Genomic DNA, 11,795 nt, shown 5'->3' with positions numbered 1-11,795 from the left:
CGGGGTCTACTCTTATGTCTATGGAACTAATGCAACCTGGCCGTTCAGACTCAAGTCACATTCGTGTCATGTTTAGGACCCGCGTATCCAAGTGGCCTGGGTTGAAAAACTTCGATCTGCGTTGTTCAGACTGATAAAAAGATCAGATGCATGTCGCATTGAGAAGGAATAAATGGATTTAGGTCACTTCCGGCAAAATGTTGCTTTTGCTCTTCTCAGGTTGAAAACTCCGCCTCGGCCTCAGGGACAGAGAACCGAGCCTGAAAGCAGAGGAGGGGTGAGACGCCGTTTTTCTTCTTACGTTAGCAGATCATTTACCCTAAAAACGTGATAAGTTGACCAAAGGGTTTCCTGTCTGCGCCCAGATGTTCCCCGGTTTTGGAGAAACGGGCTTCCACATGTCTTTCGGGATCGGAGCGTTCCCCTTCGGCTTTTTCACCACAGTCTTCAACGCCAACGACCCCTTCCACAGAGCAGGTAAACACGAATCAAAACAATCAATTCACACTTTACCTGGATCGTTTCTCACCAGAAATTAAGTTACTGGATTTATAAAAACTAAGGATGTAAATATTACACTAAGGTCATATGACCAGAATACAGCGGGAAAGTGTAACTTTTTTTTCCTTTTTGAGGGTTTGGAAATAAATCAAAAATAAATTTTGTTTAGAGACACGATTGTCCATCTTACTTGTTGTTTTGGTTGAATAATTAAAATACTTTCCAGTTCCAGTATTAAATATCTGTTAGAAATTAAAGTTTGATTCTGTTTTTGGGGAGGATGAACACGCATTATTATGACCTAACTGCACTAATTCTGTTGGTCTGCTGCACAATAAAGCACATTAAAGTTGTGGTTAGGAAAGGTGCATCGATTATGTGTAAATGTAAAGTTTTAAAGGGACAAAGCTTCCTTATAATCTCCCGTCTCTGCTCAGACCAGTATGTAGGGGATCACCAAGCCAACGGTAACCTTAACAACGGCAACAACAACAACAACTGGCAGGACTCCCTCTTCCTGTTCGTCGCCATCATCTTCTTCTTCTGGCTGCTGAGCGTCTGATGACGACGACCGTATAAAAATAAAAACAAGACTGGAGACACTAGCGCGCGCACACACACACACACACACACACTCACACATGATTTTCATTATGTAACCTGAGAAAAAGCTGCTGAGAGTCAAGAAATACAGGTTTTCTCCTCCACTCCGCCCCCAACACACACACTGACACACACCTGCTGTGTTAACACTGTAAAAACACAAAATCTTACCAAGTATTATTGTCTAATTTCTAATGCAGATTTCTTGGCACACTTGAAATAAGACAAAGTAATTTACAAGAAACTTTTCAGCAAGATATAGGAGCTTGATTTGAGTAAATAATTCCTTGATGATGATAAAGTACGAGTTCTAGTAGCAGATTATTTCATTTATTTCATGGGAAAAATGTGTGTCTGAACTAATCTGCCAGTGGAACAAAACATTTTACACAGATAACAAATATTATAAGCCTCATTATAGCTTATAATATGGGAAATGATTTTTGGTCTACTTTTTAATGCTAATATATTTATACAATTGAAATAAGACGACAAGTAACGTTTTCTGCGCAACGCAAAATCTTTTTTTAAGTGAATAATTCCTCAATATTCATGAAAAAGTGCAACTTCCTGTCAGATTATTTGTTATAAACTGGAAAGTGAAATAATCTGCTTGTGGAAATGGCTTTTTTTTAATATTTAGGAATTGACATAAAACAATTCCTTCCTAAAAAGTTACTTTAACTTAGTTTTGTCTTATTTCAAGTGTACTGAGATATTTTCCTGTATAAACTAAACTATAAATACTTGGTGTTATTTTATGTTTTTGCAGTGAATGTTGTTTATGCAACAAAATAAATCACAATCCAGAGCAGGAGTCGGCAACCTTGCCTTTTTTTAATTTTTAACTCTGTTCTTTACCGTTTCAGGTCAAAGTCAGAGCCACAGGTTGCTGACCTCTGACCCCAAGTAATCTAGGGCCACCTCTGTAGTTGTCAGCACAGAGTTTGGTGACAGTATTAAAAGTTTTTAGCTGATGCAGCAGAAACAGCCGGGATGGGTAAACCTTCTTCTTGGTTTCTATATTCAGTATCTGTAAGGTGGAAGGAACGGGAGTAAGTTTATTTACATTCGTCTTAAACTGCCATTACACTGTGAGGTCACCTGAGGATGGAGCTGTCCTTAACGTCTGGTGTCTTTTTGTTTTTTTCTGTGTGTTTTTTTTCCCCCAGAATGCAACACAGTTTTATTTCAGAACGGATCCACTGAAATCTTAAAGGTGCCACTCACAGGACTTTTGCAGAATAAATGAGTTCTTTGGACTTTTCCCCCTGAAACAGAGCGATTATGAAACACTTATGTCTTGTTTTGTTTTATCTGTGTGTGTGTATACTTAATATATTTGTATATATGAATATTGTAAATGCTGTTCATGTGTTTCGGGGAGCTACAGACGATTGCTCAGACGTGAAAGTCTTATGATTCTGCTTCTAAAACAAAAAACAGACTTTCCCTATTGATGTGAATGATGAACTGAAGTTTCACTTTTCCTGGACAAATAACTGACAAAATCTGTAAAAAAAAAAAAGAGAGAAAAATAATAAAAAATAAGCCCAATCTTTATAGTAACACATTTTTTTCCACCCAATACCAATCTGTTTTTTTAAAAGGTGCTTCAGGTTTCATTTTTCTTTTTAAAATTCAAATTAAATACTTTATTTATCCCACAGGAAAATTAAATCATCTTAGGTAATGACAATATGAAGCAGAATATTACCTTCACTTATGAAATCTTACCAATTATCTTTGGTCTAGTTTCTAGAGTAAATAGTTTGGTACGTTTGAAATAAAACTTTCAAAGTAACATCTCGGCAAGTCATGAGTTTGTTTTTAGTCGATAATTCATTAATATCGATTTTAAAAAACAGTTGTAGTTCCACTGGCAGATTATTTCATTCATTGTAAGATATTTTCATCTGTTATAAGTTAAATAATCTGCCAGTGGAGCCTGTTCACTGTGTTGAGTCAAAATCAACTGGCGCTACACCGTTACCTAGCAACCCCAGCAGAGCTCTGCCCGTTGCCTAGCAACCCAAGGGGGAGTTCCAGCATGCTCCAGCTTCAAACAAACGATTTTCCTAAAAAGTTGCTTGTGAAGTTTTGTCTTATTTCAGGCGTGCTAAGATATTTGACCTAGAAACTAGACAATCTTGGTAAGACTTTGTGTTTTTGAAGTGTAAACCTTTATCCGACTTTAATTAAACTCAGAGTTCTGAGTTTTAGTGCACTTAATAGTATTAGTATTTGACCTGCTGATTAAGGGAATAAATTGGCCAAACTGATGGTGCACCTCTAGTTGCAGTTTTCTAACCTGTTGCATCAGGAGATTGTGTTTAAACCATGAATCAAGTCTTCTATGTTCCTGCCAGAGTCAGAAAAGAAACTGAAGGTCATCTGAAGGACAGGCTGTCCTTCCACCGCCACCGGGCCTCGTTCTTGTCTTACGTATTTTGTCTGTCGGAGCGACTCTTTGTACCGAGGGTCTAATGTGACACTTAAACAGGTGGCTGAGGCCACAATGCAAATGGAGACTGTTGTGGAAAAACCAAATGTTCCTGGAGATTAAAGTTGATTGAAATGTTTGCTTTGTGTCTGATTTAAAAGAAAAACCTGACTTTTCTACAGGACTTTAAGAAGCGGTTTTGTTTTATAGTCATTTATATTTTCTATGGATACAACTAAGTTTTCATTTTATTGAATATTCTGACGATTAATTGCATATAAAAGAAATTGGCACATTTTGCAGAATTTTTATTTAACCACCTGTTTATCGCATATTAGAAATACATGAAGACAATTTAATTCTTAAAAAAGAATATTTTACTGCATAAAATGTAATAACATTGCTTTAGTGTAAGCTTGATCATTTGTCACAAAGGATGAATCTACAACTGAAAAAATACTTAATATGAAAAGCTCAGCCTTTTCTGTTCAGAGCCAATTGATTATTTTTGCATTAACCAATTAATAATTAATAGCAAAAGATAATAGCTTGTTTGTTTTTTTACAGAATTTGAACCAAGTAAAGCTAAAACTATTCCACTTGAGTTCAAAGTAGAAGATATTTACAAATAAGGTTTTTTTTTATCTTAAATGTGAAATGTATATGTTGTATTTGAACAGTTTTGGATTAATTACTGCTCTGTCTGTGTTCTTTCAGAAAATTGCATTTTTTGGTCTATACTGTAAAAAATTTGTACTAAATTGCTTCATCATGATTAATTGTTAATATTTTCATAGTAATAAGGAAAACAAATTTACTGCTTATGGGATATTTTAAGGCTCAGGTCTATGTGGAAAAAGTAACAGATTGATTTGGTCAGTGTTATCAAATGTTAAAACTTCAGGACTGGAAAAAAGAAAAGGCTTCTTAAAAGTAGACTGAAACATTATTTACAATTTTATTGTACAATTCTTATTGCAATCAAATGCATAAAATACAGTACAGTGTATAAAATATTTTTTTAAAATATTTAAAACTTTTCTATCCCTTCTTTCCTATAAATAAAAATCACAACAATGGAGTTGATGTGATTTTAAATGTCACATTAAAAGCTGTTTATCTGAGCAAATAAAAACTGGAGAAGGTCACTTAAAGTAAAAGAAACGTGGAAATTAGAAACTATATTCAGACAGAATAAAACACATAATTAGACAGTTAATATTAGGATTTCACAAACATGAAAAACTAAAAAGGTGCAAAAAGCATTTTAACTTTGGTAAACGTATTTAGGAGGGGGAATAAAGCACAGCGGGCTAATTAAAGGGAGCAGAAGAAGAGAGACGTCTTCCTCATTTTGCCTGTTTGTTGGATTTGTTGAGGATCTTCATGAGGTTTCTGGACATGAAATACGGCTTCTGCAGGGATCCATTGTTACGCTCCAGATCCTCCACTGTGAGAACAACAGTCCAGTTTTAATCAGCTACTAATAGTAAACAGCGCCCTCTACTGGTCTTAGAATAAATACACCTCTCAGTTTTCTATCCTTTCTACGTCGGCCTTATTTATAACATTTGTGATTATTTTAAACATTTCATTGAATTAAATTATTGTCCTGATTGTAGATGCACTGCAAAAACAAATTCTTACCAAATGTAGTTTGTAGTGCAAATATCTTATTATATTTGAAATAAGATCAAACTAACTTGCAAGTAGTTTTTCTGCAAGACATAGGAGCTTGTTTTGAGCTAATAATTAGTATTAATGAAAAAGTTCCACTGGCAGATTATTTCACTTACAGTGTGGCAAAACATTTAACTTTTTCATCAATATTAAGGAATTATTTACTTAAAACAAGGTCCTATATCTTAGTTTATAAATACACCACAAGTTTAATAAGATATTTGCACTAAAAAGTAGAACAAAAATAATTGGTAGCATTTTATGTTTTTGCTGCGTGCAGGCGGGATTAAACGAAAAGTTATTTTCTTTTAGCTAACCTAGCTAACTAAGCTAACCTAGGTTAGCTAACCCATGTCAGCTAACTAGCCAAGCTAACCTTACCTAACCTTACCTTGGTTAGGTAAGGTTAGCTAGCTAGCTAGCGAGATATTTCTCTGTGGTAATAACTGTTGACAGTACAGTAGTGATTTACTCACAGAAGCAGAGGAAGAGCGTGTCGACACACATGCTGTAGACGCTGAAGAAACCGTGAGCTATGAGGTAGCTACCAAACACCACAGTCTGAAACAACATGAACATACATGGATAAATATAAAATACAGCTGGGTGGTTAATGATAGACAATAGAGTGATCATCAGCTCACAATAATTGGCATCCAGTAGTAGTTGAGAGTTTCAGAGCGAAATGTGTCGCCTGGGAGTTTGATCCGCCCAGAGAAGAAAAAGAACGACAAAACACCTGAAGAGGAAAATAAACAACACTTAACATTTTTAGTTCTTGCAGGGACACATTATTTACTTACAATTAACATTTCTGTGAAATATAAGAGCTTGTTTTAAGGAAGTAATTCCTGAACAATGACCAAAAGTACAAGCTCCATTTATTTCACTTATAACATGGGAACAAAGTCATAAACAATAAAATCAGTATTAAGGAATTATTTTCTAAAAACAAGCTTCTACATCTTCCTTAAAAGTTAACTGTAAGTTAGTTTTGCCTTATTTCAAGTAAACTGAGTGTTTAAATGTGAAACTAAACAAAACTACTTGATAAGATTTTGTGTTTTTGAAAACAGAATCCATTTCCTCACCTACTCCTCCAACCACAAGCAGTTTTCCAAAGAACAGCAGAATGTCGGTCACTTTATCGAGCACCACCACCCTGTGAGGAGGAGGAAACATAAAACCAGAACCGTGTCACAAACGACTGCAGAGGACGGAAACGATCTGATCACTTTAACGAGGCCACACCACAAACCTTATGATGTTTCTCATGAGCAGACTGAAAGCGTTTTTGGCTGAGACACAGAAGTTCTTCCCATAAATAGCAATCTGACAAAAAAAAAAAAGAAGAAATATTTAGGAAACATTATCAGTTTTTCCTGGTATTGTCTGATATTTCTGCGTTACTGAGTGAGCTGATTCCTCACCATGATGTAGGCGTTCCTGTTGATGAACTTTATGAACTTCTCCAGACACCAGAAGCAGCATTTTAAGCAGCAGAGGACAAAACGGGCACAAGGGTTTTGAGCCGCTGGAAATGAGACATTAAACTTTTGAACAGTCCCTCAAAAACAAAAATCTGTTTCATTCTCATCTAAAGCTATTTATTTACAGCACATTGCCCATCTTAACATTTTAAATCAGCTGAAATGGACTTACATTTGGTCTTGTGGTCGATGTACTCCAGTATAATCCTCACGATTTGAACCAGCGTCAGGATTAAAGAACCGAAGGCGAGAGAGCCAACATGGTACCTACAATACAGAATAAACATCACAGATCCCAGTTTAAATGAGAATATAACCAGAAAGGAAACATGGTGACCACAGCGGGTCAAGGTTTAGCGCAGTAAAACATTTTGCAAAATAAATCTAACAAATCATAGTGACCTATGACGTCTTGAACAGGTTAAGATAGATTTATGGGCAACACATGTTTGTTACATTTTTGACACCAAATTATTCTTAAATAATTAGATTTTAGTCTGCTCAGCTCTGCCTCCTTCCAGAATGAGCTGTTCTAGGGCGTCCTGTCACTTTAAATCCAAACAAGCTGCTGCTGGCCACGCCGCCCCAACTCAACATTTACACTCAAATGTGAAAATGGCTGCAATCAGATGAGGAATTATGCATCTTTGAAAAGCATTAGTAGAGCCTCCTGCACAGACAACAAGAATGGAGCAAGTCGTTTCTGGATGGTAAGTTGTCAACAACAAAACACTTGTCTTTTCCAGCAGCCATTGTAAGGCAGTAAGACCAGCTGACCAAATGTGCTGGAGCTCTTCTTGGGTTGCCAGGCGACAACTGGGGTTGCTAGGTAAGAGCACAGTGCCCCACTGACAGATTATTTCATTTATAACAGGAAAAATGTCTTGTTACAAGTAAAATAACATGAAATTGGAAGTGTTAAATTTTTTAAGATTAATATTAAGGAATTATTGACTTAAAAAAGCTGCTATATCTTGACAAAAGTTACTTGCAAGTTATTTTTGTCTTATTGCAAGTGTTTTCAGAAACTAAACCAAAAATACTTGGTAAGATTTTGTGGTTTTGCATTTAAGGTTTACATTTAAGTTTTTTTTTTGTTTTCTTTTTTAACTAGGTTCTTGGGACGCCCCGTACCTCTTAGCGCTCTGAGTGGTGGGCCATTTTTCCAGATAAAAACAGAAAAACAACACTGTTTCTGAGCACACAGTCTAACATTTAAATAAAACAGATTGTAAAACCTGATGAAAACATCAGATGGAGCTTTAATGTTTCTTTTACTTTAGAGGAATAATAATTTAACGTCGCTAAACTATAAATGGATTACAATCTCACTTTCAGTCGCAGAAATCTAAATAACTAAACTCTTTACATTACCTGAGTGTCCGCAAAAAGCTGGCACCCACAGGAAACATGGGGATGTCGTCCGGCTTGGTGAAGGCCCAGTAGTAGGAGGCGAAGGCCCCCGCCAGCGTGCACTGCCCCAGGGCGATGACGAAGTTCACGCACCAGAGGAAGGCCACCGCGTTGTAAATCTGCAGGTTGAACATGTTCTTCTGGAAGAGACCTTCCTCGTTGTAGCTGATGAAGATGCAGCTGGCTGAAGGGCACTCTGGGTAATGTGATGAGTTGAAAGTCTGACAGCAAGCCAGAGAGAAGTTAGTGATGAGATTATCCCTGTACTGAAAACGTATGAGGTCATGGTTCAACCTGAGGGTCACAGGTCACGTTGCCGGTGATGCTCGAACAGCCGCCGTGCGACGAATTTAGAGCCACCACTTTGTAGATGGGCTCTCCTGACGTGGCCAAGTATCTGCAGGTCCCAGTTCAGCCAAAACAAACACTGGAGCCCAACGGTCAGAGCCGGGCAGTAACTAGCTACATCTACTCAGTTACATTTACTGGAGTAACGTTTCTGAAAATATTCACTTTTAGGAACTTTTTACTACGCTGTAGTAGTAAAAAACTTTTACTTGAATCATTTTATTAAGAAGTATTTCTACTCTTGAGTAAAATTTCTGGATTTTCTACCCATTGAATAAAAAACTAACATGTTTTAACCAAAGCTTCACCATAAACAAACATAAACCTGCAGTTTTTGTTAAAGTTTTGTAAGTTTTATATTGAAAAAAAAAAACTGATTTGGAACCATTTTATTTTACCTGAATTTTTACTTTTATGACAAATTCAGGTCCGTCCTTAAAATACCAAAATTTCCACTTAACTTTATATTTTGTTCTGTCTGATGATGTAATTTTTAAATATTAAAATGGTCGAGTTACTCAGTATTCGAGTAGACTTTTTACCAAACACCTTTTTACTCTTGAGAACTTTCTTAGATGGCAACTTTTTACTGTCACTTGAGTAAAAATGTGTTGAAGCAGTTGTACTCAAGTTAGAGTTCATACTCTGCCCACCTCCACTGACAGTAGCCAAAGGAGGGCATACAAAAATTTTACTCAAGTAAAAGTACTGAGTAACTGATAAAAACATCAATCATTTAACATTTTCAAATTATATTATCAGACAGAGCAAAACAAAGAGGAAATTTTGGTATTTTAATGATAAAAATGAAAAATATTTAGGACTGGAATGATTTATCACGATTCATAAATTATTTAGTGAACTAATTTAGTAAATGATTAACTGATTGCTTTAGTAAAGTTAAAGGATACATCGCGGTGGCGCCCCAGTAGGAGACGCAGACCAGCAGCAGAACAAATGTGACCAATGGGAACGCCAGGGAAGACATCATGTGACCAATCGCTCTGCAGGTAATAAACAGGAGTTAATGTCTCAAAAACAAACATCTTTATAAAAACAACATGTTCTGTTTGTGCATCTTGAATCGAAGCAGCTCAATCAGAAGAGGGTTTTGTGATGGGCATCACAGGCTGCGTTTCCATTACAAATATGCACAAAACTTTGTTAATATTCCACTAATGTCAAAAATAAAACAATTTTGCAAATGTGTTTTCATGAAATAAGAAATGCAATTTAATAATTAAATAAAATTACAACAAAAAAAAAATCACATGAATAAGCTTGTTCATGCTAAAAAAACACACAAAAAACTCTCTAATCAACATTGCCAGGTTTCTATAAAGAAGATTTATTTTCGTAGTTCCAATTTGAGCAATCGCATGTGTAACATGTTTTATTTCAACAATATTACATTTGCTTGTTTACTGTCTGAATGTATATTGTTTAGTCAACAAGTCGTTTCTCCAGACATTTATTGGTGTTTTCAGTTCTGTTGCGCTGCTCTTGGCAGTTGGTGGTTACCATAGCAACCAGTAACTGACAGCTCCTCCCCCTTTTTTCTGTTGCCGTTGGTAACTGGTATGTATTAGAATCAGCTCTGTGTTTTCTTTACAAATATTTTTTAACATACATTTTAGACAAATTGAATCATATACAGTGTTTCATGAGTGATTTTGCTATGTTTTGCTTAATTTTGTTTTGAGAGGGTTAAAAATGCTAACTGCTGCCAACTGCTCATCGGGAGCTATTGTTTTGTAGTTTATTTAGGGTTATTTATTACATTTTATTTAATATATAGGGGCAGAAGCTGCTGGACTGATGTTAACCACCATCTAGATTTCCTCTTTTGTTAGAATAAACACAATGAACCTGAATGTGTCAGTCGTGAAATCAACCTACTGGACCTGAGACGAACAGACGGGTTATAGATGGTCAGTGGAAACGCAGTTATTGACAGTCACCCAGGGCAGCAATAGAAATGGGGCGCACAAGCACCGGGTAAAAAAAATATAACTCCAGTTATACCTTGAACAGGTTTTCTATTGCTTTTTTTCCCGCCATTTTACTGATTTCCAGTTGTGATTCGACTCACCTGCTGGACTCCTGAATGAGAGCGATCGCTATCAGGATTCTGGTTCTGAGGAAGATGACGGTGAGGAGGATGATGACTTCCACCACACAGAGGACTATCACTGAGGGTCAGAGAAATTATCCACACCAATCACTCACAGCTGCTCATTCAACAAGCATCATTAATAAAACTGTAGCTTTTGTCCCGTAATTTGAAATCTGCTTTTTTTTTTTTATTATTTACTCAGGGAATCTCATTTTAAAAAAAGAATGAACAGAAAACATCTTTAAGGAGATTTTTCACAACACTGCTGAAGAAAGTAGATGCTAGCAATAAAAGCAGATTAGAACCGCAACTAACAATTATAGTCATTTGTTCCAGACTTTTCCATCAGTTTATTGATCTCATCAGTTTCCTACTGACCCAAAACCTCAACAATTTTCTTAAAAACTGAGAATTAACTGAAAATGGAAAACGCATTTGGATTAAAACAAAACTAATCTTACAAATGGCCAGCCAGGTCTCCTGGACTTGCAGATAAGTCTGAAAGTTAGTGGTGAATCCGATGTCAGTGATGCTTGCAGACTGTTGTTTGTAGTTATCGTATTCCCAGTAGCAGTGCCAGATTCCTGCGTTGGAAAATTAGGGATTAATCAAAACATCGTAAGAAATGGAAGTTAAAATTTAGAAAAACAGCTTAAAATCACAACAGCAATGAAAAAAAAACCCTTTCTTGTAGCTAACGGCCGTTAGCCGTTAGCTACAAGACAACAATAGTGCTGTAAATATGAAAGCAGCTGAATTTTTACCGTAAGCACCAGATGCCAGGAGTCCGATGATGATCAGCCAGATCATCACTGGAGCGATGAACCTCAGCAGCAGCAGGAACAGCAGACTGACCACCATGGCTACCACCAAACCACTAAAACCAGTTACACAGACAGGAGCAGCAGGAGGAAACCAGTTACCAACAAGACAACAGGAGAGCAAAGCTTAAAAGATGAATTTATTTCAAGAAAAATACTTAATTCTCCTAAAGATTAATAAAATGAAACAAAAAAACTGCAATTCTTTTTTATTTTATTTCATTCTAGTTTTTATTTGTAATTTTCCAGTTGCGTTATGTCCATGTTTTTATTACTTTATGTGTGGAAACTACAGAGGGTGTCACATCAATGACGAGTAGTGCAGCTGAAATCGTGACAAATTGATTATTATAAATAATTGTCAACTAATTTAGTAATCG

At 36.2% G+C, this 11,795-nt stretch overlaps 2 protein-coding genes across 3 annotated transcripts in view; one reads left to right on the top strand and one right to left on the bottom strand.

Moving 5' to 3' along the window:
• The window catches only part of rnf5 (ring finger protein 5), a 10,601-nt gene extending 7,946 nt beyond the window's left edge, over positions 1–2,655 (top strand). The window contains exons 4-6 of the mRNA XM_007575901.2: positions 220–277; positions 366–477; positions 939–2,655. Of these exons, the coding sequence (XP_007575963.1) occupies positions 220–277; positions 366–477; positions 939–1,063 (295 nt within the window). The 3' untranslated portion in view covers positions 1,064–2,655. The remainder of the gene's footprint in view (positions 1–219; positions 278–365; positions 478–938) is intronic.
• A 2,177-nt stretch (positions 2,656–4,832) lies between these two features.
• Positions 4,833–11,795, bottom strand: part of slc44a4 (solute carrier family 44 member 4) — a 26,003-nt gene continuing 19,040 nt past the window's right edge. For both annotated transcript variants that reach the window (XM_016662813.1, XM_007575899.2), the window contains 13 exons: positions 11,359–11,471; positions 11,056–11,178; positions 10,571–10,670; positions 9,390–9,482; positions 8,425–8,527; positions 8,092–8,351; positions 6,890–6,984; positions 6,658–6,761; positions 6,486–6,559; positions 6,319–6,389; positions 5,872–5,966; positions 5,704–5,788; positions 4,833–4,997 (listed from right to left, as the gene is read on the bottom strand). In XM_016662813.1, coding sequence (XP_016518299.1) covers positions 4,897–4,997; positions 5,704–5,788; positions 5,872–5,966; positions 6,319–6,389; positions 6,486–6,559; positions 6,658–6,761; positions 6,890–6,984; positions 8,092–8,351; positions 8,425–8,527; positions 9,390–9,482; positions 10,571–10,670; positions 11,056–11,178; positions 11,359–11,471 — 1,417 coding nt within the window. In that variant the 3' untranslated portion in view covers positions 4,833–4,896. The remainder of the gene's footprint in view (positions 4,998–5,703; positions 5,789–5,871; positions 5,967–6,318; positions 6,390–6,485; positions 6,560–6,657; positions 6,762–6,889; positions 6,985–8,091; positions 8,352–8,424; positions 8,528–9,389; positions 9,483–10,570; positions 10,671–11,055; positions 11,179–11,358; positions 11,472–11,795) is intronic.

The sequence above is a fragment of the Poecilia formosa genome, unplaced genomic scaffold (assembly GCF_000485575.1).
Source record: "Poecilia formosa unplaced genomic scaffold, Poecilia_formosa-5.1.2 Scaffold391, whole genome shotgun sequence".
In the NCBI taxonomy this organism is placed as follows: domain Eukaryota; kingdom Metazoa; phylum Chordata; class Actinopteri; order Cyprinodontiformes; family Poeciliidae; genus Poecilia; species Poecilia formosa.
This window is presented reverse-complemented; position numbering and strand designations above follow the sequence as displayed.